At 37.3% G+C, this 25775-nt stretch overlaps 3 protein-coding genes across 4 annotated transcripts; 1 reads left to right on the plus strand and 2 right to left on the minus strand.

Annotated features, from left to right (window-relative positions):
• Positions 1–107: 107 nt before the first annotated feature.
• On the minus strand, positions 108–11194 carry LOC131786120 (serine-rich adhesin for platelets-like). The gene is made up of 7 exons (XM_059103113.2): positions 11056–11194; positions 9745–9885; positions 6455–6902; positions 5955–6177; positions 2852–5763; positions 2330–2367; positions 108–1697 (listed from the first exon to the last, which is right to left on the minus strand). The coding sequence occupies exons 2-7, from the start codon at positions 9847–9849 to the stop codon at positions 1188–1190; spliced, it is 4236 nt and encodes a 1411-aa protein (XP_058959096.2). The 5' UTR covers positions 9850–9885; positions 11056–11194; the 3' UTR covers positions 108–1187.
• Positions 11195–11566: 372 nt separating this feature from the next.
• Positions 11567–18286, plus strand: LOC131786092 (splicing factor YJU2-like). Its single transcript, XM_059103080.2, has 9 exons — positions 11567–11719; positions 12373–12473; positions 13037–13091; positions 13554–13643; positions 14378–14512; positions 15480–15573; positions 16326–16413; positions 16933–17059; positions 17697–18286. Exons 1-9 carry the CDS (start codon positions 11696–11698, stop codon positions 18006–18008), a joined length of 1026 nt encoding a protein of 341 aa, XP_058959063.1. The 5' UTR covers positions 11567–11695; the 3' UTR covers positions 18009–18286.
• On the minus strand, positions 18280–25652 carry LOC131786093 (serine-threonine kinase receptor-associated protein-like). Of its 2 annotated transcripts, XM_059103081.2 has the most exons (9): positions 25475–25652; positions 23739–23874; positions 22898–22979; positions 22078–22150; positions 21801–21900; positions 21273–21410; positions 20397–20533; positions 19627–19832; positions 18280–19411 (listed from the first exon to the last, which is right to left on the minus strand). In XM_059103081.2, exons 1-8 carry the CDS (start codon positions 25581–25583, stop codon positions 19660–19662), a joined length of 948 nt encoding a protein of 315 aa, XP_058959064.1. In that variant the 5' UTR covers positions 25584–25652; the 3' UTR covers positions 18280–19411; positions 19627–19659. The 2 variants fall into 2 exon arrangements, with proteins under 2 accessions (XP_058959064.1, XP_066027539.1); XM_066171442.1 differs by having other exon boundaries at positions 18280–19832.
• Positions 25653–25775: the final 123 nt, after the last annotated feature.

The following is a 25775-nucleotide window of genomic DNA, read 5'->3' on the forward strand; positions in this document are numbered from 1 at the left end:
CCGCGCCTGTACCTCGTTGCCAAGGAGCTTACGACACATCTGATTACAGGAGGGGCGAAGTCTACAGAAGAGTAGGTGTGAGGTGGAGATTGATCATCGACTCGAAATAAAATTATTGCGTGTTTAATTTCTCTTATTCAGTGCAGTATGTGATCATCAACCACAAACCTTTACCACAATAGTAAATTTCATTAAATATGATTTAGCAACTGCTATTAAAATACCTTTCACCTTTACAATTAATTTCTATAATCAATGCTAGTGCTTCTTGTAACAATTCAAAATTAACTCGATAAATTTTACCTATTGGGTGCATAAGACCACTTTAAATAGAGGGATTCTGTTCGAAATTTCGTCCACATTACTAAATGTCAATAAATGGTAAATATTCTTAAGGTACACAGTACCTTCAAGGAATCGTTTAAATATGGAAGGCAAGATTTCTTATACTCAGTTACAATATGATGCACGACCAGTAAAAGAGACATAAATATTATATTTACTCCTAATTCCACCCTGCTACTTAAAGGCTCGACAGCCTTGTTTTCATTTTCCAATCAGAGTCAACATAGAAGACGATAAATGTAAATACAAGAATACGTAACAGGACACAGAACAAGTCAAAAGTTCTACTAAATAAAAATCGAACCGAGGGAGAAAAGAAACAAGAAAATATTTCTACACTATTCGACAACTATACACGATAATATGTTTTAACTAAATGATTAAACGATGCCGTATTTATTTTCATTTAACAAAAAGTCGACCTTCTTTTCCACGTTCACATTCGCCGTTTTCGTTTCCTTCACGATATATCTAGTAAACATGACTGCCATTCCTTTCAAGATCGCAATCGAACCGGCGAATATTTTTTTGCAAGGAAAATGAAGAATCAAAACGTGCACAGATCTTTGATTTAGGAAGCGCCGGCCGCTTTATGGCATAGTAAAGAGCAAGTAATGAAAGCTGTTTTTGTTCTACGATGTTCCATTCGTATTTGTAACTACTGAGAAATGGAAAATCCAGTAAATTATGGCCCAATTTCTGCTTAGTCCAAACCCACTTTCCCCGTTTTATTTCCCGTTACCAAAATAACTCGTTTCATTTTATGCTTTCATGAGCTGGAGCTTCTTACATCAAACACCCATCCCCACCTCCCGCCCTTTCCCAATCACGTGCGGTTGAAGCTACGTTATGCTCACACTAGACAGTGTCAACGAATTTCTTTCAATATTCAAGGGCGTGCTCGATCTTTTCGGCGTGATTTGACCTTCAAAGTTTTCACCTATAACACTAGTGATTCTACTATCATCACTCTCGAACGGGACATCATCATCGTCAACAGACGCCTCTCTCATCAAGTTTATTTTCAGACGCATCGCCTCCCTCGGTGATCTTATCACGCGAATTTCTCCCGAGTTAAGTGGACCTGGTGACGACTCCACCATGTGATTCGACTGAGAAGGGTGTTGCCCTGAACTATCTTCTGACCAATCCTCACCCTGATCTGATGCGTCCATTTCCAAGGTTTCTGAATAAGAGGAAGAAATACAAACTTGCTGGTTCGTATGGCTGCGGAAGAATTCACTTGTTTGGACTTGTTGCTCTCCCTTGGGTGGCCGGAGGGGAACTGGCTGCGACAGAGAGTCATATGCCTGATGAGCGGCTGACATGGTCGGAGGGCTTTGGTCTGGGGCCTGGGAAGAGATAGAACAATATTAACTCGATCATAAAAATGAAATGGAAACAAGCTGTATCTCACAGAAAACCTCAATACGCTCTTATGTCGCACCGGGGAAACGATCATACTTACAACCACCACACATACAATTTTGCTCAGGATGTTACGGTAGTTCTATTTTCACGCGTGATTACCGGGCACATCAAAAGGAAAAAAAAAAAGAAAGAAAAATGTCTACCCATAAGGCTCTCCCTTTCTACAAAGATTCAACGCAGAGGCTATTCGGAGTCTAACCGCCCCTGCCGAAATAATCTATTTTGGAGCAGAGTGATTAGGAATTTATCAAAGGACATTTCTCTAACCATGCGCGCACAGACAGGAGGGAAAGGGAAGACGTTAGTTCCTTCACTCTCTATGTGTGCAAGCCAAGCAGACTATAAAGAGCAAGCAAGTCAAGCCAACTCTCTGCATGCTTTGCAAATTGAATTACCAGCAGCCATCGGCTAATGCACTGACGTCATACATTGGTCATACATTGACGTCATGAATATCTGTTAAAGCGAAAAGCAGTCTATACCTTCACTAATTTGTACACTTTCCGTTTACCGATATGATGCTTCGTAAAACTGATATATTAAAGACGATTACCTTATCGTTCAGGGAATTTACCATATCCTCATCGGAATCTACCGTAATTAAAATAAAATCTTATTGTCAAGATATGTTGATAGCATTAACATTACGTGTTTAGGTTCAATGATGCTAGGAAGAGAAGAACTATTTTACATCGAAGGGAAAATTCAACCTCAAACGAGAAGCCATAATCCAAGTTTCTTATCTTCTTGGATAGAACACTTAACCCTGAAATGTGCCTCTCTTCGACTTTGAGTCTCAATAGAACAGACGACTGGTGGGAGAGGATTTTGCTACTGATGTGTTAGGGATTGCCCCGAAGTAAAGGCGAGAGGTTGTGAGTGGATAACACTTCTTACGCTCGTTCTCTAACTTTGCCCCAGTCCAATCCCCTTACATTTTCTGAATAACCCTTAGTTCCCATACCGAAGAAACCCCTCTTATTTTTTTTTTTAATTTATGGTAATCAAAGTTAAAGAGAAACTCGACCCTGAAAAAAGCTGGTAGTTGGTAGACAAACTCGGATCTTGAGCTCACCCGAAAAGCGTTTTTCAACGCAGTCGTCTTTATTTTCCGGTGAGGAGCAAGTCAGCTGAATGACTGGGGCACGAGCAGAGGTCCGTTCGTTTGACATCATCTTCTTGGCATCGGGTGACTGGGCATTCTCTCTCCGTGGTGGAACAGGTGGGGGAGGCAGCAACTCTTCCCTTGAAGCACTACTTCTTGATCCATTGTGTCGTCTACCCTCCCTCGCCGATGCAGCAACAGGCTGAGATGTTCTTCCATTTGGGAGAGAGGTACTCATATGGGCAGCAGCCGTAAAACTCGAGTTACTTGATGATTTTCCCACTCTGGGTGGCAAAGGGGGAGGGTTGAACTTCTTCCGTGGGGGGAGGGCTGGCGCAGGGGCGTTGTCCTCTATGATTTGTGGACACTCAGTGTCAAGCATGTCAGAACTAAGCCCATTTATTGGACAAGACACTTCAGTCTCTATATTAATAACTTCGTTTGATCTGCAAGTATCATTCTTCAAGTCCATTTGGAACTGTTCGACGTTTCCAAATTTCCTTTGCTTCTGTTTGTTAGTGCAAGTAGACGATAAACTGGGTGAAGCCGTTTGTTTTGCTGTGTGATCAGCCGTAAAATCCTCTTTCTCCAACCACTCCTCTTTGGAAGCCTTTTTCACTGCAGGTTCGTCTTTCTTTGTATCACTGCCTTTGGATATCTTACGCAGAATCTTGGAAGCGGATGAAAATTTTGCCGTGATATCAGGAGACTCTTTGTCTTTTCTTAATTTTTCCTCTCTGGATGTCTTACGCGAGGCCTTTGGTGACGACTTGGACGATTTTCTGGTCATCTGAGGGGACACTTCTGGTGTACTTGGTTCGCTTCCCGAAAACCGTCCTTGAATATCCATGACATCCCCAGGCGACAACGAATCTCTCCGAGGTTTTTCCGGTACATCTTCGCACGCCTCACCTCGTGAATCGTTACTTCCCCGCCGAGGTTTTCGCGCATGCTTCCACACTTTCTTCACAAGTTTGCTGGCCTTTGAATCTTTACGTTTCATATCTTTAAGTCCATCGTCTTCTAAGTTTTCGATCGACTTCCATGAACTTTTTTCTGAGGGATCATTATTGGCACTTAATAAGTCATCATGACTTCCCCCGTCAACAATTGAACACGTCGGAAGTTCACTTCTTGGAGCCAGGTTTGTTGCACACTGAGCCAGTTCATCTCTCATTTCAGTTTTCTCAATAAGTCGCGCCTGTATGGCCGCTTCTCCGCTCAGGTGGCTGGAATTGATATTAGTCTTCAGGGGAATTCGAAATATTTGCGGATCTACACTGCCTATACCCTTGGCGAAGAATGTCGAACGATGAGCGGCCGCCAGTTCGGGTCGTTTCTGGAGTTCTTCAGATATTTCCGTGGTGGATCGTCTTCGGATCGCTTCGCTGGGCGTGGGACGAACTGGCAATGGAGGAGGACCCGGAAAGGGAGGGCGTGGTGCGAATCCTTCAGAGTGAGAATTACTTTTCTCAATAACAGAACGTTTCTTGAGCGACAGATGATTAACTTTCCCTGTCACTGAGGTTACCGATGTTTGCTGAACTTCATGTACCGTCTCCACGGAAACAGCCCCAATACTGTTACGCTTAAAACGCGAACATGGAAAGAGGTTGACGTCGTTCTCTTGTGGTTTCTCCATCTGAGCAACAAGTTTCTCGTACATATTTTTCATCGACTCAGGATTAGAAGTATCAAAATTAAAGGGAACCCGAAGAGCATCACTTTCTGATTTAGATTTTGGTGGTAAACTGTTTTCCGACTTAACTGCTTGTTCCTTTTCCAACTTTGGTTTCAGTTGGATTTCACCGCAGTTTGGGTCTTTTATTTGGGAAAGAAGATTCTCGCGTGTTTTTTGACTAACTCGCACAGTAGCTGGTGAAAGTTCTGAGCTGTTACTCTTCGCTGAATGTGCACCAACAGAAGAGCGCCGTAGACTTTGGTTACCAGAGGTTTCGCCCATCTGGTCATCCGTCCATTTTTCGGACACGACAGACTCTAAAACATTCCTGTTTCCGTCGAGGCTACTTTCAGTTGGCCCAGACTGTAGGGCCTCGCATTTTATATATCCTTCAGAGTCGATGTCGTTTTCTTCCGTAATTTGCTGTGCGTTAGGAAAGGTCTTAGGTGGAGAATTAGCCGGACGACTATTGTCTTGCAGTAACTCGCATCTAATATATCCTTCAGAGTCCATTTCATTTTCTTCCGGGATCAACTGCGTGTTTGGGAAGGTCCTGGACAGAGAGTTAGAAGAGCGCATGTTTCCCTCTTCGCTTCCAAATGAGCTGCTGCTCGTAAAGGAATCGGTGGAGGTTTTGCGTGAGAGCGGAACTGGATCAGAGATGTGGATTGGCTCCGCGTTCTCGTCCGATACAAGGTCGATATAAGGGCTGATTTCCGACTCCTCGATCACGCCGACATTTGCATCAATCTCAGGATAATTTCGCCGTGGCACGAAAACGTCATCATCTCCAGCTTTTTCAACAGACGACTCGGTGGCAGATCTCGATCGGGAATCATAACGGGATACAACGCCTTCTTCTATTTCGCTCTGTTCAGCGGCTCCATTGTCCCCTAATCTCTGGCCCAAGAAGGGATCGGTATCGGCTCGTCTTCTCGCCTGATCAGTCGCCAAACTGTTCTCCCTTTTAAGTACACTCGCAATCTTTCCCGTGGGTGCGGTCATCGTTTTTGAAAGCCTTTTGGGCGAACCAAGATTTGGTGGAGACCTCGATTGGCTGTTTGTCGAGCTCCTTCGGAAAGCCTCGCGCTTCTCCGCTGCCGACTTGACGACGTACCGCGAGTGATGTCGGATTTCATCGGCGATAGTGGCGCCGTGTTTGGTCAAGAACTGGAATATTCCTTCACCGGTCGCAGTGCGTCTGTTTAGAGAGAAAAAGAGTGAATTTCCCAGAAGTCTAAAGGAGAGCTTACCATTTACATAACATTTCGAAGGGTGAATAACTAGCTCTCTTGGTTTTATCCTTGAAAATTAAAATGGTGTAGTTGCTTTTGCAATGTTCTTTCAAACCTCCACAACATCACTATTTGTCTACAAAGTTGAAAACCTTACCTTCCAACATGTAGTGTGAGAAGTTGCATATCTTTAGCCGCTACATTAACTGCAGGTTCACTCTTAAAAGCTCGTAAATCAGCCACAGACCATGAGACCACTGTCTGACACCTCTCAGCAGCAGACTTCAGGAGTACCTCTCTATCAGAAATACACATCAGAAAATCTCCCCTGATATTGTTCTGCTCTGAATGGGGAGTGAGCCTTGTGGTGACAAAATAACCTGTTGACAGAGAAACAGTGTGAAATTTACTCCTGGTAAGTCATTTGAAAACTGGATGTCCGTGGCCGGGGGGGGGGGGGTTTGGGAAATTTGAACTTTGCCTGGGTGGTGTGGGGCATTTCAACTGGAAGTGTCAAGTCTTTCCAATATAATACACGTGTTTCACTGGAGGAATTACAGGTAAAGAGTCTGCTTATCCCTGCTGATGATTGTGTTTGGTGGGCAAAAGCAAAAACTTTGTTTTATAATCAGTCTATTCAGTGCCATTCTCACAAACCTGCTGCCTTCCTGGTTGTGCCTGGAGACACATCTACGGATTCACTGCAAGACTTGGAGAGTGATGGTGACAACTTGGCAGATGCTTGTCTTGGAAGCTCTGGTGTTGACACTGGACTGTCATCAACCGTGACATTCGCCCACATCTCTGAGGAGTTGGTTCCACCCTCTTTGATGGCAACTCTGTTCAACATCGACAGCCAATCTTTTCTAGCTTGTTCTGTATCACAAGCCAAGGTCAAGGCTCCCTGCTTACTACACAGCACCATTAATGGATAGGAATTGGACTTTGAGCTTTTTGTTTCACCAATGAAGGCAATTTTATCCAATCCAAAAGAATACTCCACTGATTTTTGAAACCCAAATGCAGTTTCATCTTTGTAATATTCCAACCTTTGAATGGATTTGTGTGTCTTGTCTCTCAAAACAAAAAATTTTGATTGCCATGCCTGGGAAAAAGAAAGTACTAGGTTATGGAATAGTGATTGAATCATTTACTTAACCCTTTCACTCCCACAAGTGACCAAGACAGAATTTTTCCTTACAATATCAATACAATATCAAGCAGGCAGGTGATGAGAATAGAGAAGAATATCAATCATGGGATTATTAGTTGATCCAATACCAAATTCTCTGAACTAACATCATAAGAATTGTATAGCAGATAGTAAAGAGAATTACTAATAAGATCTTGGGAGTGAAAGGGTTAAGATGAACTTGTGTTAAGAGTAGTTCTAGAAAGAGTTAAAGCATTAAAAAAAAAATTAAAGCAGGAATAACATAAAAGTCAAAGACAGCTAATTTGTCAGCTCCCAACCTTATGGAGTCTGTTTTTTCAAAACTTTTTGTCTGATTTTGTTTGCACAAAATGCATGTTAAAATAAAGTGAAAAATGCAATTCCCTGACTTTTGCCTGATTTAAATAATTTCCAGACCTACTCCTGAACCACACCAACCAGAGGATATAATTAAGTAATTGAATACAAATTTGCATTCTGTGATACCCTTGAATTCTTTGATAAAAATCAGTTCAAATGTGCCAAGGAAAATCTAAAAGTGTAACAGTGTAAAATTTCTAGTTAGAGAAGTGTAGTTTTTATTAGGTTGTTAAATTCTTTACTCTCAGGTTTCACAGATACACTTTACTGAAATGTGTTAACTTAGCAGTGAAAGCTGCATTGTCTGATTTACAATTGTTTATAACTTATCTGCCTTGTCTGAACTGTCTGTTATGTAAAGTTTTGAAAAAAAAAAAACCTAAAACAAACACAGAGCAATAGTGAAAGTACAACATCACTGATGAGTCATTATATAAATTATGCAAAAGTTTAGCAAGATATGCTATTATTTAACCAAATGATACTTTACTTTCACACAACATCATCCTAATCCACAGCTGAATTATTGTTATGACATAATACTCATCTCAGAATTCACAACCACTTGAAACTACCCACTAAAAATTGTCCTCCTTTAAGTACACACTTTGATGCACATTTTAAAAATATGTAAATTCAAACATTTGGTTGCTGGGAGAGTTGAGAATTACTGATAATGATCTTCTTTCAGTTACAAGGTTTACAATGCAATTTAAAAAGCACAAGGAGAGTGCCTTTGAACTTCTCCATGCCAAGTTCTGGCATTGTGACTTAATCATATTAACTGTAAACTTCATGTAAAGGCCCAACATTTTTCTTTTTTGTTAAAATCTATAATTATTATACAAGATACTTTGCATAATGACAGACTGTACAGCTGTCACATAAACTAGAACATTCTTGACCAGTGCTGATTTCTTATACTGCATAGGTGTAAGTTGCATATACATGCACATTTACTTAAGATTGTTAAGTTTCAAATATCAGTAAGGAAAGGTTACACAGAGCAGCTCAAAGGAAGTATAATGGCAAATGTTATGAAAAGTTTTCCTATTGAATGACTTCAAATATATAATGAATCACCATTCAAAATAAACAGCTTACGACAGTTATGGCAGCTAAGTTCTTGATTGTTGCTTGAAATTTCAAGCTAACTATGCAGCAGTTGTTGGGAAAGTACAGAACATCACAAAGATCAAACATTAAGTTGGTGATAGAGAAAATTTATAGCTTCTTTATCTTGGAGAGGCCAACATTTTGGACGCATCAATGATTTCAAGCATGGTTTGGTGTACTACACTCAAGCCCTGTTTTTTTAACAGAACTGAGAAAGAAAGATATGGCAGAAAGAAAAAACCGAGGGATTCTCTAAATTAGAATGGCTGTCTCAGGGTTTTCCAGTTTAGAACAATCCCAATCATTCACATTCTGCTGTTCAGTTATGACAATTATTAGTCCAGGGAAAATTTTGTTCATGTACAATCAAGTATTGATATTTTCATGTAGACTAAAAATGCATTTCTGCCAGCATCTCTAAGAGAATAAAGATGAAAGGAAGCTATCTAACTATGATCATAAATAATGCTTGTAATACTGAGTGTGATGACAGCAGGATGGGTGCATCCCTTAAACAACTAATAAAAGTTTTCATAAACTTCTTTTTGCATACTATTCAGGATTTAAGGAAATATTCAAAAGAAAAAAAGATTTTGATTCATACTTAAGACCTTCTGAAACACACAAGAAATTGTGATTCTCTAAGGGACCCCCTTAGCTATTAAATCTTATATTCTTAATTCTTAAGAGCCAGTTGCATGCTTAAGACTGGAAGATCAGATAAGAGATTGTGTACATTTGTCATCAATAACACTCTGAAACTAATCACAGAAAAAAAATGTACCTTTTATAAAATACTCGACATTCTCTCAGACTGATTGTAAAAGCTTTTCAGTCAAAAATTGATTGTTTGCAATCTCACTCTCAAGCTCTAGATAAATTTGTCAATGATAACTATTCACTGAATAGAGAAGCACAAAAGAGCAAATTCTTATTCATTATCTCTAGAAGTATACCAGAGGTCTCCAGACACATGACCATAACAGAAAGACTGCCTGCAGGAAGGCAAAGTCCTGAGTACTAACTCAAAGGTTCCCAAATCTCAAATAAATTTTACATAAAGCTGTGTCAGACAGGTTCTGTTATATAAAATTGTTTGGTAAACACAGAGAAAAAGGTAACTCTCACTGCACATTGCCTAATATACAATACATGAGTCTTTCTGCTTTTACAAGAACATGGAAAATGATGACACCAATCTGTAACTAGAAACACAGCGCAGCTACATCAAATGCGATGATGACTCACATTTGAGAGCCTGTTCTTATTATAAACACAACCTCTGTACTTCACTCACCTTAATCCGCACTTTGGTAGAAGATGGTGGTCTTTTAATCCTCATGTAACCATACTTAATAATGTCTCCAGCTTCAAAAATCCCTTGGCTATTAACATCAACCATGACTACCACGTTACCTATACAGTATTTTTTCAATTCCTGTAACAAGGAGAAAAAGAAGAGAATTTCAGGAAATGGCAAATAAGATATTTGACTCATTTCATTATCTGAAGAGGTGTAAACGCACAGGCTAGGAAAACACAAGGCACAATTATAAAAGGCAGATTGTTACCCAGAATGAAAGAAAGGAATAACAGTGATAAGGACTTATCCTCCATAAGTAACATCATGCAGCTGAGAATATGAAATAATAATAATTGCCATGTCTGTTAAAAATTTGATGAATATTTTTGTTGAATAGATGACGGAATGATTTCAGCACAAACCGGAATTTGATCATTTCGTTGCTTAGTAAGGCATGAAAAAAGGAAGCCGGACAGACGTGAACTAAATAGGATTAAACATTCCTTCTTGAAGAAAGCTTTCATTCTCAAGAGATGATACGGTTCACTGGTTTTCACCCGCGATGTGTCAGGGGAAAAATTGAACGGATTTCGAACCAAAACAAAACAATCAATATCTAGTCCAGTATGTTCGAGCATGACATCGGCGCGAAAGCATCATATTCAATTTCTCAAGAGTTTCTAAATATAATTTGTATTTCTTTCCGTCCTATACTCCGAAGCTGGACGTGAATTTCATTCAAACAGCAGCAACATGACGTGATTACCATTTCCAATAGTTATATTCAAGGTGCATTTATCAATGACCACATGCAAGTCTGTGAAATGAAAATCTTCTAATATCTGTTTGGAACGGCAATGCAGGATTCTGTCATGAAGAGGTAGAATGCATTACAAAATATCAGCTGAAAGAGCCGACCTTAATTTTGCACTTCCGTAAGACTGAAAGTGATCGCGTGGTTTTAGGAAATTTGATGCAAAACCGCAAGGAAGTGCGAATTTTGGAACTAATCTAACGAGAAAAAAATTTTATCACGCACAACTTGCGGCATGAAAAGGACAACTACTCGGTATTTAAGTGGATATTTTACAGCCCAAACAATTTTCAAATTTTCAATAACATGGCATGTTAGTATAATTTAAATTACTTCCCTTGCTTCCTGCTGATTAGAAGCTTTACTATGTCGTCAAAGTTCAATAATTAGTCACCGCGTTCGTTGAAATATCGCAAAACAGTTCACTGTAACTAAGCGAACCACAGACATGAATTTCAGTAGTTATAGCATACACACAAAACAATACTCGCCTCTCATTCTGTTTGACGTCCAAAGTTCGAAATGATTCTTCCCCCAGACAATGCCCACAACAGTAAACGTGATGAATCTATTGTCAGTATAACGACAAAGAGAAGTCACTAGGTCTATAATTCTTGCTCTTTGCTCTCGCAGAAACGGTTGACTTGATGGCACGCAGATCGAGCGTATATATTACTTAAGTGAATGACAACTCCGATCCATTATAGCAGACGTCGGTTGGGCCACATATCCACAATTTCCATCATTTGCATGCAGCAAACTGAAAGACTGGGGGGTCAGTTATTAGCGTAAGATGAAGCTATGAAAGTCAAAATAGCCACCAAGAAGATTTTCGATGAAGACTGCACCCGGTTCGATTGAATGAATACGGCAGCTTTACTTTAATACTTGTCCCCTCCAACTTCAGCAGATGATCGCAATTTTTTTTTATGAGAAGGCTTCGGTCGCTCAACATTCGGATAATAATCACGATTCCCTCTACATAGCTGATTTTCCCAGCTGTCAAAACATCAGAGCCAATAAATTATTCTGTTCTCCGACCTTTTCCTTCTTTTTATATAAAAGCTACAAAATTGCTTTGAATTATGGGAAAGCTTGGTGACCGCTCAGAAGGAGCAGAAGAAATACAAGATGTCGGAACGCAAGGTTCTCAACGTAAGTAGGATTTGATTTTACGGCCATTCCTGGCAATATGATGAAGCAATTTTTTATTATTACCTGAAATATTGAGAACATATTCTAAGATAGTCAATAATGACGTAATTACGGAATGAAATAAGCTAGGTGACCTGATAACCTTGCCTCAGCTAAGCTCACTAATTTATATGACCTGGGTTGTTTGATTATTCAACTTCCTGAAAGTGCATGATTGTAGACTATGCATATAAGAATTTTTTTTTCGAGGATATTTTCTAGTCTATCTTTCATTGAAGGTCTTTCTCGCTACTGGTCAATGTATTTTCTTTATATTACTTTGTACTAAAATAACTGTGATTTGTGGAATAATTTATTTCTGATTGTGTTCTATTTTCAACTTCCTGTTTCTTATCTATATGTATTAAATGACGTGATCAGTGCCTGACTAATAAGAAAAAATTAATTGTATGAAATGCTACTAGACAAGATTTTGGTATACCCCCATACTGTTTTTGATTAAAGAAAATAGCAGTGGAAATTTTAGATTACCTTTTGGACTGAGGCTTTGTTTTAAAATAGCATAGGGCTAGTATAGTATACAGAAACCTTACCTTCTATTTGTTTATATATCTAAGAGAGTATTAAAATTCATCTCTTTTTTTATCCTATAGAAATATTATCCTCCAGATTTTGATGCCTCTAAAATCCCTAAGTTGGGACTTTCTAGAGATCGTCAATATGTTGTGAGACTTATGGCTCCTTTTAACATGAGGTAGGTTTTTAAAGCACGCCAATCAAAAGAGAGATGCCAATCTCTGGAATTCTGAATTGTGGAGATGTTTGATTTGCACTCACTTCCTTCCCTCCCTCGCCTTTTAATCCTAAAAGTTGTCTTGTGAATCTTTTATCTCAGTCTTTACCAACAACTTTAGGTCATTTTTGTAATTTGTAAATGTTGCTTCTGAATAATCAATGGTAAAACAATTTGAGACATGAAAACAACCCAGTCCATGAAACAGACCTGTATCACTTTTATGGCTCTTAGAGAGTCTGAAACAAGTGTAAATGGTACACGTAGATCAACAAGATATTTGATAATTTGGCAGAGTATGAATGGGAGCTTCTTTGTTAGGTCACAGCTTCAATATTCATGTCAAAATTGTACTAAGAAGTTGTTTTGTTAATGTACCTCAAAACAAGCAGTTTATAACAAGAACAAAGCAGTTTAATTGAATGAACTACAGAACTTAATACAACTGACCACTACGGGGAAATATCAAAATGTCACACAACATTAACAATAGTATTTAGCTTTGCACATAACTTTATTTTTAGGTGTACAACTTGTGGAGAGTATATTTACAAGGGAAAGAAATTTAATGCAAGAAAGGTGAGCACATGGAAAGTGATATCCAGTGGTTCAAAGGTGCTTTGTTATGGCACTTCAGTCTGAGTTAATTAGCTGATGAAGCTGTAAAACTGCATCACATATGCACAATGATTGTCTTAAAAGCATTTCCAGTCATGTCTGTTACAAAAGTATAAAAATTGTGTACATCAAGCAATTAAGAGAATATGATATTTTTGCAACAAAAGATAAGTTAGGTAGAAGTTACAAATGCTCTCAAATGTCATGGAAAAAGTTACAAATGATTAGGCTTGAAGAGGCTCATAATATTCCTAATGGTGGCTGGTAATGTAGCTTTTTCCTTTGTCTAATACACCATTTGAAAATGTAGTCTGATTGTCAGACAACCTGAGCAAAAGTCATGATCAGAGTTAAGAGAATATTGTTGTCAGTCAAATAGTTGTTGTCATTCACATGTCTAACATGCACATGTCCTTGTTTCAGGAAACAGTACAAAATGACACATACCTTGGACTTCTGAAATTTCGATTCTATATTAGATGCCCAAGATGTATATCAGAGATAACTTTTAAGGTACAAGTTAGTCCAAAAGAGGGCTGTGCATTTAATTTTGTTTCTGACAATATTTTCGATAAATTTCACTCTGCATGGTAAAGCTTGTTGGGAAAAATAATACTGAGGCATTTTACCTTGTATCATGATCTTTGTTCCCTTGGTCCCTTGAAAATCTGGAATTTTGAAGATACTCTGTAATTCCTTTGTTGAAGGGCTAATTAAATACTCAAAGTATCAGATTTCCAAACCTTTCTGCAGGAGTTATTTTTGTGTTGATAACTTCACAAATGACAGTGTTATTATTGTAAAATAATATATAGATTTAGCCAAGCCTAAAAGCGGAGCTTGCATTTTTTTTTAACCCACACGTCTTAAGGGCATGACGCCTTGCCCTGGCCAGGACTAGAACCCAGGTCGTCCAACTCGGAGCCCAGTGCACTGACCACTGGACTACTGAAAGTCGTGGCGTTGGTGTGCCCATGGTACAGTTGACTACGCATGTTAAAAGTAGCACCTTATACGGTCATACAATCATACATCCAAATTTTTTTGGCTTGATGGGTTACTACTATTTTGTATAAATATGGGTCTATGCTCTGCAAGCTCCGCTATTATTTATTAGTTGAATTTCAACCTCAGGGTACAATTATATTTGCAAATTCCCAACCTTATTGTCCAATTTGTGGTGAAGTTTTTGCATAATTAGGTGTAATTATGATGTACATTTTTGTGTTCTTGTCCAATTTGTATAGACAGATCCTGAAAACACTGATTATGTTTGTGAGAATGGAGCGACAAGGAACTTCCAAGCCCAGAAGCTAATGGAAGATGAAGAGAACAGAAAACAAAAGGAAGAGGAAGAAGAAGAGCAAAACAATCCAATGAAGGTTTGACTGTTATGAAGGTTTTAATTAAATGAATTTAAAAAAGGAGGTTCCAATAAAACACGACACTTAAATCCTGAAGAGTGACTGGAATCAAATTTCTCCTTACAGCATCACTGCTGAATCAAACAGTATGGTCTGAGAGTGAGGAAAATGATGGCAGTCTAAAAAAAGCTTGCGATTGTCAAACAAATTCTCCTTGTCAGTACCATAGGAAATGTGTATGAAGCTGTATGGAGAATATACATATTGAACTGATGGTGTAAAAGGTTTAAAAAATGCTAAATGACCTGAAGAATGGGAAAGTGCTTATAGCCAAGTTGTGATTGAGTTATAGCCTGATTGGCATATCAGAGGATGGTTCATCACAGTCACAGAAATACTGAGACAAAGTCATGTAATCTTGGATTTCTTCAATGCTCAACTAAAAATTAGTTACAGGTGTTGCAAAAACAACAAAAACCAAAGTTTCTAATACAAAAAGTATTGTTGTGACAATCCCTTTGTTTTTTATCCTGCCCAAAAATAGTGTTCAGTGGGTCTGGGAAAACTAAGAAATCTGTGGAATTTAATGTGATTTTCCAGACATGGAAAGTCAAGAAATTTGATTACAGGTCCCAAAAAGTCTGAGAACAATAAAGGGAGAAATATATTTATTGAACAGCTATTTTCACATTTTTTTTCACACCAGTTTCTTCATCACTGGGCTTGAAAACATTATTTAGGTCCTGAGGTGGTCAAGGTTATAGAGAGTTATTTTGAATTTTACAAGTGTGAAATTGTTTGAATTCTGAGATATCACCCTTCAGTGACCATTTGGGAAAAAGTGCCTATGCATGGAGCCCAGAAGTAAGATAAAAACATTTTTTAGGATGCCCTCATTTGCTTGATGGTTTCTGTTACTAAAGAAACATGATTATAGAAATTATCTTCAATCTGTGCTATATGTACATGTCTTTACATCTTTTAGGCCTTGGAGAAGAGAACAAAAGAGTCCAAACAAGAGATGGACATTTTAGAAAAGTTAGAAGAGTTGCGGGATCTGAACACAAGGCTTGCTAATGGTATGTGCTGAGTTTAATTGCAAGGAAACCACACAATGAATTACAGTTACCACTCAATTTTGTAGAATTACATTCTTGGGTGTCTCCAATGCCTACCTGTAGAAATAAACTTGGTCCCTTCCAAAAGTGACCATTCAGACCACAAGGATACTGGAATCAGTTGTCTTGGTATAAGATGTTTCTGCTCTGCTTTTCTAAATCAAGACATGTAATTCTGATTTAGACTGTCAGGTTTCTCTCCAAGTTGTAGTTATCTGGGCCAGTTGTTCAAACAGGGTTTGCACTGGTCCTGGAAAACCTGGAATGTCCTAGAATTTTATTTTGACATTTTCCAGGACTGGAATGGAAAAAGAGTACAGATCCTGGAAAGTCCTTGAAATCTGCTTAACTCAAGAAATAAAGTTTTCAAAATTTATGTTATATGAATTGCAGTGTAGGTCATAAGGAGAATTGATTTTAAAATCTTAGAATGAAGGGTTCAAGGTGAAATTTGGAGTTGTGGAAAAATAAATCAGAGTCCTGAAAAAGCCTTAGAAAAGTCCTTGAAATTTGTCTCTGAAAAAGGATACGAATCCTGTTATCAGAGTGGGCCATGCTATGCTAAGGTTGAATCACTACTGGTATTCAGCAGACATATGACAGTTAACATATGACACTGCACTATCCAATGGATAGAGATTGGTTTAGTGGATTCCATTATCCACCCTTTGAACAATGGCGGCCTGAAAAAGAACTTTCTTCTTGTTTTGTAGTTGATTACGATACCTTGTTGGAGCTGAATGCAAAGGCAGCAGAAGAGATGCGAGCCAAAGAAGAGGAGGAGGATGAGCAGTTAGTCCAGTAAGCACAGCTTGGGTTGATTAAAATTAACATTTAAAGTCAAAGCACAAAAGATTGATTGACTAAAATTTGTCACAAGGATGGAATGTGGACAATAATGACTACCTTGCGAGGATTCCAACCACAGCTTGTTCCCACTGCTTTAACAAAAATCAGTTGTATACAAGGATGAAATTTTAGTCACACTTGAAGGAGCAGTTCCTGTTGCTGTACTTAAGTTTCTGGCCACTATTACCAACACAGAGCAACTTACATTTTGACTCTTAGAACAAGTACCCCAGGGTCCATCATTAGTTCTTGACTGTTAAATAATGCCAGTTAATAAATACTGGTAACTTCACTTTTCTCTGAGTGCAACAAAAACTGGAAGAAGTGAAAGAATCTAAGGGAATAAAAGCTTTGAATTGACCTCATATATAATAAATTCCACCTCCTTATCCCAGTAGAATGGGACAATGCAGGAGCTGGTTTATAGTTTGATCTAAATACACTAACTTAAATGCTTGAAAAAAATTTTAGATCCATATTTGGTAACCAGAAGATCCAGAGAAGATTGGACGATGAAAGTGATGATGATGAAGAGGAAGGAGAACAGAAGTCAACAGGAAGAACTGAGAAAAGAAAAGCCACAGACATTTTGGCAGAGGTAAGTGCTCTCTCACTGCATCTTTCAGTAACATGTGAACTCTGAGGTACAGAGCCAATTACATTACAGAACCATTTCCTTCGAAACTGCACATTCTCCCTTAAAGAGGCATGCAACATTGAGCAATTAGGGAATGTAAAATGCAATTTTCAATGATACACACTTTAGTACTGTACTCAAAGTTCATGTTTGCAAAAAGATAAATTATACAGTAATTTGCAATGAGAACTTGGAGTTCTAGGATACCAATGAACATGTGTCAAGTAATCAGTGGAATAAGATACTTCTTGTTTTATCAACTGAGCTGATAATGTACCTGTAAATTGGCCACCATCAAGAGTTTCAAAGCTGATGTTTCGTTCATTGGTCTTTTGTCAGAGCAAATGGAACAATTTGATTGGCTTTAAAAAGTTTGGAACACTGGGTATTCTACTTGTTATAACTAGGTGAAAATGCCAAGACAGCACATCTTTTTTTTTTTAACTTGAAAACACATCTCCCACCTGATTGTAATTATTTTGTTAAATTATGGAACAACTTGAAACTGAGCATGATGTAGAAGTCAAAAGTCGTTGTGTTCTCTCCTGACTTTAATTTTCTGATTGAATTTTTTTTTAAAATTTCAATTTGTCTTCAGGATGTCTCCCACACATCTCAACCAGCTCAGAAAAAACAAAAGACCTCAAGTAATGTTAGCATTGGGAAAATGCAGAACAAATCACTACTGTCATCATTAGTAAAAGTCAACAAGGACAAAGCTAAAGAACAAAAAGCTGCAGGAAAAGCAGTGGTAAAGCCAGGAACTACCTCCTCTGAACAGAGGGATGTGATACAAAATTCTCACAAAGACACTGTTGAGAGAGAAGATGTTAATAGAGCTGGAACAAATGAATCATCACTTGGATTGTTGGGAAACTACAGTAGTAATAGTGAGGATTCTGATAACTAGGGTCAAGAATACATGCAAATGTTTCAAATAATGACATGCCCCCATACTTTTTTTAATTATTTAGTAGATATTGATTAGAAGGGGAAGAGTCCAAAATCAACATATTACGGTATTCAATTGCAGGCTCTCCACATAAAGTTTTATATTATGTTGGATGTGTACCACTGGGATTATAAGGGACTCTTGTACATAATTAATTCTACTCTTCCCATTTAAACTTTTACCTGTGAAAGGAGTTTGAATAAACAAATAAATATACAAGCAAGACTTCAAGTAAACTATTGTTTCATTTCATTACTTTATCTTATCATACATAAACATAACAATTATTTTAAACAAGAGTTTTTAAAAGCTAATTTTTCAAGCAAGAGATCTTGGTCAAAAAAAGTGCTCAGCAAGGAATGCTTTGCAATTTAAATTTACTTTTAACAGTGCGCTAATTTACTAAAACTCTATGACAACAGCTGCTGTTGCTATGCTTCACAGTTTTTTCCCCCCAAGTGGTTGTCATTGCACACGACATCTTTAGGATCACACTATCTCTTCATTGTGGAAAATGTCACAGAAATACATCTAGGGAACCATGTTAAACATGAAATAATTAGTGGTTGTGACAAAAAAGATCTGTTTTGAATTACAATGTACAAAATGCAGTATGAAAGCAGCACAGTGCTAAAAGGGAAGGAGAACCAGGACTGGTCATGTAAATAAATTCTCTAAGTCTCTCATCAACACCATACCTCCAAAAAAACACTAGTTGGTTCCAAGTATCTAATATTCATATAAGAGTTAACATTAAATACAAGATTTTCCTAACAACAAAAATTAAATATAAATGTTTAGAACACCCAACAATGGTTTGAGGAAACATGCAAGAGACAATTCTGAAAATACCATTACTGATAAGATTCTTCTGTTCAAATTGCCTGTCTCATCTCAACTGCAGAGATAACTTTAAAATAGGAGAAGAGGAACTTGTGCTTGATAATTGATATTTAGTGGGCATTTGTTCTTCTCCTGCAAAAACAGCACCCTAGTGATGAATTTTGGTATGCTGTATTGCATCCTCACACTTGCATTAGAAATTAAAACCAGCCCAAGACACTATACTTTTTGGAACTAAAATTGAAGTGTAGAAAGCTATTGATAGTCTTTGATATTTGACAATTGATAAACGAGTTTGGCTATAAATATAATGGAATTTTTCAGAAGGGCTCATACACTTATATCTAACAAAGTACATAATATTATACAATGTTATAATTACACTTCCAGTGATAGTGGTTTTTTTTTTTTAATAACAATATATACAGTGAGATAGAAAAAAGAATAGCATGTTTCAGAAAGCTGGAACCAACATTTTCCTTATTTCTTGCAACTGATTTTACACCTCTGAACAGACCCTGAGAAGGAGTAGTGATGATATCAGTAACTGGCAATTTCTGACAACTTCTGACAATTCTTTGTGCTTTACTTTTCTATGCTTATTCTAAAATCAACTAGTTTGTTAAAACCATGCAAATAATCATAATATGTATCTTCCAAACAAATAATAAGTTTAAAGCAAAATTGCTTGGAAGTAGATTTCATCAGACATGAAGCCAAAAGATCCTATTACCTTTAACTTAATATAATGACTGGCTTATTTTTATCAGGTTTCAGTAGAGACACCATGATTGTTAACAGCTCGCCACAACCCATAGGTCTTGCCTACAGTGTGCTGCCAAAGTCGCAGTGTTCCATCTTCAGACCCAGATGCATACAGCTCACCATCAGGGGAATATCTCACACAGTGCACAGGACCAAAGTGCCCTTTAAATGATTCTAGAATAATATTGTTGGCAGAAGTAGACTAATTAAAAGTGATTTCTTAACCCTTTAAATGCTAAGAGTGACTAGCATCTAATTTCTCCCTACAATTTCACCCCTAAATCACACATTAAGGTCATGAGAACAAAGGAAATGGTCACTAGGGAAGGAACCTTTTGATTAGCAAACAAATTCTCCTTGTCAGCACCTTAAGAAATGTATAAAGAACAGTGTGAAGAATATGCTTACTGATGTTGGGGTGTCAAGGGTTAAGACAAACACCTTAAATACATAAGGCATGAATGCTGTTAGGGGATATTATACCTGAGACAACAAAAAAATTGATCAAAGCATAAATTTGTTCTATTATACAAATTTATAGGTTTTCACACAAGGAGCTCAAGAAAAAAAATTAACTGCAAAGATCACAAGCAAAATCAAGCCCAGGATATAGACCATAATGTAATTGAAATTATCATAGGATAATAATTGTGACAAAGTTTTCTTACTGAAAAATGGTAACAAAATTTGTGAAATGGTTTCTTGTCAATTAAGATTTAAATAACTCTGTGTTCTCACCTATTTCCTTTCCATCCTCATAATCAAACTTGTAGAGCTTAAAGTCATCTCCTCCAGCTACAAAACAAGACTTGCTAGGGTGGAGTGAAGCTGAAAATATTGGTGTCGGAGCAACAAAGGACTTGATCAGTTCCATTCTAAACAAAAGACAGTCATCCTGTATTAAGTGGTTGGTTGTCAAAATTCCCAATTTTTTTCCTCAACACTGTAGTTTTCAACTCTATTGGGTGGTCCCCTGTATTAAGTGGTCCCCTTTTATAAGTGGTAATGGTCACCTTGAAGTGAATCCCAACAGCCTTTTTCTATTGTTTTCCATGTGTACTGAATGGTCACTTAAAGCAGAACCATTTATTGACAAATAAAAGTAAGAGTAACTTTCAAGTAAGATTTAATCAATATTTATCTCCCAAAATCAATGCTAGAAGCATTTCAGGCAAGGTTTTTACATTGAAGTGGTCAATTAAGACATAAAACGGCATATTTTTATTGTTTCTTAGAACACCCCTATTCTGTGTAACCTGCATTAGGCGGCCATCCTGCCATTCCCTGTGGATGACCACTTAGTACAGGTTCAACTGTAACCAAATAGGGGGCTTAAACTCTGCCACTCCCGCCTCTGAAAAACATAACTATAACTTATCTGCAGAATATTGTTACATTTTTATTTACTAATAGTGTCCCACCGTCCAAGACATTTGTAGAAAAGACTAATGAATTGGCCATTAGAGCATTTACAGAAAGGGTGGGGGAAAGTGGCTGAACAGTTGAAATTTAATTACCCCAGAAGTGGAAGGTTTTTTAATCTTTCTTGCCCCTACTTAATTAAAAAAAAACTCTTAAAGTGGTAAAAGCCATTCTCCATTTTTGATTACTCACCTTTCTGGATTCCAAAAAGAGATGGTTCTATCATATGTGACAACAAGTACACTGCCATCCTTGGACAGAACCATGCTTGTTACACTCTGAGGTATATCTACTTTCTTTACCTCAGTCATATTTCTTGTATCCCAAAGCCTACAATCACAAGTTATTGGTCAGGAATAAATATTACATTTCCCTGGTTTTACTGAAAAACTTCAAGGAGAGCTTAACATAATTTTAAAGCTTATTTTTGCTGCCTTTCACCATACTTGAGTCCCTGGGTACTTCTAAAAATTATCCCTGGTGATGAAATAGTTATTATAATGATCAAGCCGAAAACCATTGGACTCCAACCAATAATATAATACAAAACCTCACATGGACATAGAAATGGGTTGAATTTCATTAAGGAAGAGATGGAGATTTGAGCAGTTCATGCTAGCTCCTAGGCAGCACAAAAGCACAATGCAAGTCACATCTGTATTTACCACTGGATTATTACAAGTGAGAAAATTTAGTTGTGATAGAGTTGTATGAGTATACCTTATTGCTTTGTCTTCTCCTCCACTCATAATATACTTGCCATCTTCACTCCACAGTGCGGCCCTTATATTTTCTTTATAACCTTGTAATAAGTCTGGTTCTAAACAAAATATTACATTGATTTATCCATAACAGAAAGTAATAGCTTAGGTTATAAGCCTGAGCAAAGGTCTTTACATGATGCAGAAAACTTCTGTCAGTCACTGGTACCCTCAAAAAGACTTTGCATTTCTCCAATAAAGATGATTGAAAGTAAATAAATTGAAAAACTATTTACCAGCACTTTCATCTTGAAGATCAAATACTCTCATGAGCATTTCATTACTGGCTGTAAGGAGTCTATCACCATCCTTATGAGAAAAAAGAAATTGCACTTAGCGGTAAAAAAAAAAAAAAAACCCACAGAATTAGACAGTGTGCTGCTTTTGGTTTTTAATTCTTTTCTGAATGGCACAGATTGCATGCTACATTATAGTCATAGTTAGTTGATAATAAATAATGATTATTATGATAGTTAAGTTTGCACTGGGCAAAAGGTCTTGCATTCCAATCACCAAAATTTGTAAGTATATCTCGTAATCATCTTAAACCTTTAACTCCCAGTTCAAATTTGTTATTCTCCTTACAGTCAATCACACAACTCTTATGAAGTTAGTTCAGAGAATTTAGTATTGGATCAAATAGTTATCCCCAAATTTATATTTTTCTTTAATCTCATCACCTATCTGGTTGATATTGTATTATTATTTTAAGGAGAAATTCTGTCTTGGTCACTAACAAGAGTTAAAGGGTTAAGTAGAAAATGAGAGAACTGAAGTGTGCTGTCAGGGCACAGCAAGACACTGAAAAAAACATGTTTACTTTTAACTTAAAATATAATGTTCCCAGAATTACAGTTATCAGTAAATGCATCCAAAGTTATGAGGGAATACACAAAGTCTTCAAATAATAATTATCTATGTCTCTTTAAAATATCCAGATTTAACTGTTATTTAACCCTTCAACTTCTGTGAGTGACCAAAACAGAATTTCTCCTAACAATATAAATATCAACTGAACAGGCAATTTTCAATTTCATGGAGCTTCTTGATACTTACTGGAGAAAAATCCACAACCTTTACAATATGTTTATGAGGTAGACTTCTAACTTCCTCTCCACTTACAGCATCCCATACTTTACTGTTGTGAAAAAAATGAATATATAAAATTTACTTATTTTTAGTCAACTCTACTTTTTTTCCTGTTTTTATACAAATGCAGATAATACCTAGACATTTACAGTATAAAGTTTACTTTATTACAAAATGGAATCTCATCTTTCAAATTAATCTGCTAAATTAACGACTGTGTACATAATTATGCTTTAATTTGAAGAATATAGATCCCTAAATAGTGAGTGAGATAATTCTTTAACTCTGCTCCACCTTTCAATCCCATCTCAAACCCTTTCTTGCAACTTGTTGCAGATCAATAATTTAAGACTATTCCCATCTGGAATATCTGTCCTGCTTTCTGCCCTCAACACATTGTGGCTTCTGACCCTCTTCCTCGCAGTCTCCCCTACCCATACATTGATTGTTATTTGTCAAAACCTAGTTTGCAAATGTTAAAATTCCTTAACAATATTACAGTCATCATTCTTTGCTAACCAATTCAGATTTGCTGACTTGTGAACAAAAGAAAGCTGGGAAAAAGAAAACAGGAGCAAAAACCCCTTTTTTCCAGCAAAAAAAATGCCACATGGTTTAGAATCAATCACAAGTGATGATCAGCATTTATAAATAACTCTATCAATGATTTTAACAAATTTTTTTGTAGATGGCTGGCTCTATCAGAAACCTTAGCTGTGACCACTAATACAAATCTCATAAAAAACCTTGAAGGTTGGTAAAAGGCAAAGTGATGGTACACCACTACCTTATATATGCATATACTTACGCTGTGAAGTCAGCAGCCCCAGTAGCTGCCTTGGTGACATCTTTATTTAAGGTAGCACTCCATACTGCTCCTTTATGACCTTCAAAAGTACCAATCCAGTCTCCTGTGTCACCATGTCGTAACATAGGCTTTCCATCTGTGGCAACAATAAACATACAAAACAGTAAAAGATTATACATTGTATTCAGTGTCTTCTTCACAAGGGTACTATGCACAATTAATGAACAATAAAATAGAACATCAGATAAGAAAAATATAGTGGCATAACACTAAAATTAAGAGTAGAAAGCACTAAGTGATTGGAACAAATTCTCCTTTTCATTAGAAAAAAGAGAGTGCAACAGTCTGGAACACCTCAGCTTTAGGAATTTTTTCATCCTTTTGGTGGCATTGATAAGTTGTAAAATGTTAAACTAATTGTGGTAACCAAAAACTATAGTACAAAAATTTAGTTCTTGGAAAACAAATGAAAATTGATTTAAAGATAATCCAAAAAAAAAACAAACATTAATTTTAATGGGTCCATGACTTTTCTTCTAAAGCATCTTTTCCCCATAGGGTAAAGGGGGAGAGGGAGAGTGAGAGTGATTCTACCCTAAAATAATAGAGATGCTTGTCTTCCAGAGTCTTTGTCTCCTTGGTCTTCCTTAGTGTGCTCAACAAGAAATTCCTATATATTCAATTTTTTGGCGTCCTCTATGGCTTTCAAATATATAGCTGAAAGGAATACCATTGATCTATTTAACCCTTTTGTGCCTGACATCAGTTTGTGTAATCTCCATACTGTTCTTCATACACTTCTCAAGGTACTGACAAGGAGAATCTGTCTAACAATAAGAGCCTCTTGGGGTGCTGATAATTTCTTTCATTTTCTTGATTTAAGAGTTGATTCAGCAGAGACACTGTATAGACCAATTAGGTGCTATCACTCTTAGGGGTGAAAGGGTTAACCCTTAAACTCCCAAGATTTGATTGTTCGAGGTAACAACTTCCATCTGATTAGTTTGTGTTTTCTTATTACCTGTTTGTTGGATACTGTATGGATATTTTAAGGAGAAGTGACATGTTGGTCATTACTGGGAGTAAAAGGGGTATGAGAAGGTCAGTTTGAAAGTGAATGATATCATTAAGTAACACTTGGGGTGTGGGCCATCAACTTAGATAATGAAAAAACGTTATGTAAACATTTTTTTTTTCAAATTTAAATAATGGTTAACATAGCTCTTACTTGTCTGCATATATGGTTTCTCTAGGGGGGTCTGAATTCGATCGAGTTTAATCTTTACGGGAATTAACTTAACAATATTCGACGACGATTTTGAGATCAAAAGGTCTTTCCCTTTGATCAATAACGATAATGAGGATACGGTACATGCTGATTGACTGTTGTTTGTGAAGTGGGTGTAAAAATTGAGTCCGACGTAAGAAGGGTAAAATGCAGAGAGCTGGATGCCGATCGAAGCGACCTTTTTTCCAGTTAAAATTTATGACAGCAATTTGCCGGCACAGTTCGTCACAGCGCGCGTAAATTCGGCTTCTCCCCATAAAATCCAAAAGCTCCCTCACCATGTCACGTCCTAGGAATAGGTCTATATTTCCCTACCAAATTTAATTACCCGTAAAGCACGTACAATAACTGCAGTTTATTTGTCCTTCTCAGGCAGGATATGTAGACAACCGAAAAAGACAGAGAAGAGATAATTATTTGCTCTAAATATACGTAAAAAGTAACTTACCTTTACACGCGCTTATAAGAAAGTACCCATAAGGAGTTATATCTGAGAAAGATAGATGAACCACCGGTCTTGTATGTCCGCTACATGTTAGAGGTATTTGTCGTGCCATACTTTGAAACTTAAAGAAAAGTTACTCAGAGGAAAGAATCACGAAACTCGGATGGCAGGAAAATGAAAAGATCCCTCATGTGGAAGAACGCTGACACCTGTCATCACCGTCCTATGGTACCCAGGACTTCTTGTTGGCCCCAACTGATCTTCAAACCCTTCCACACATCTAATAAATGCTAAGCGTCAACTG

This window comes from Pocillopora verrucosa, chromosome 1 (assembly GCF_036669915.1).
Source record: "Pocillopora verrucosa isolate sample1 chromosome 1, ASM3666991v2, whole genome shotgun sequence".
Lineage (NCBI taxonomy): Eukaryota > Metazoa > Cnidaria > Anthozoa > Scleractinia > Pocilloporidae > Pocillopora > Pocillopora verrucosa.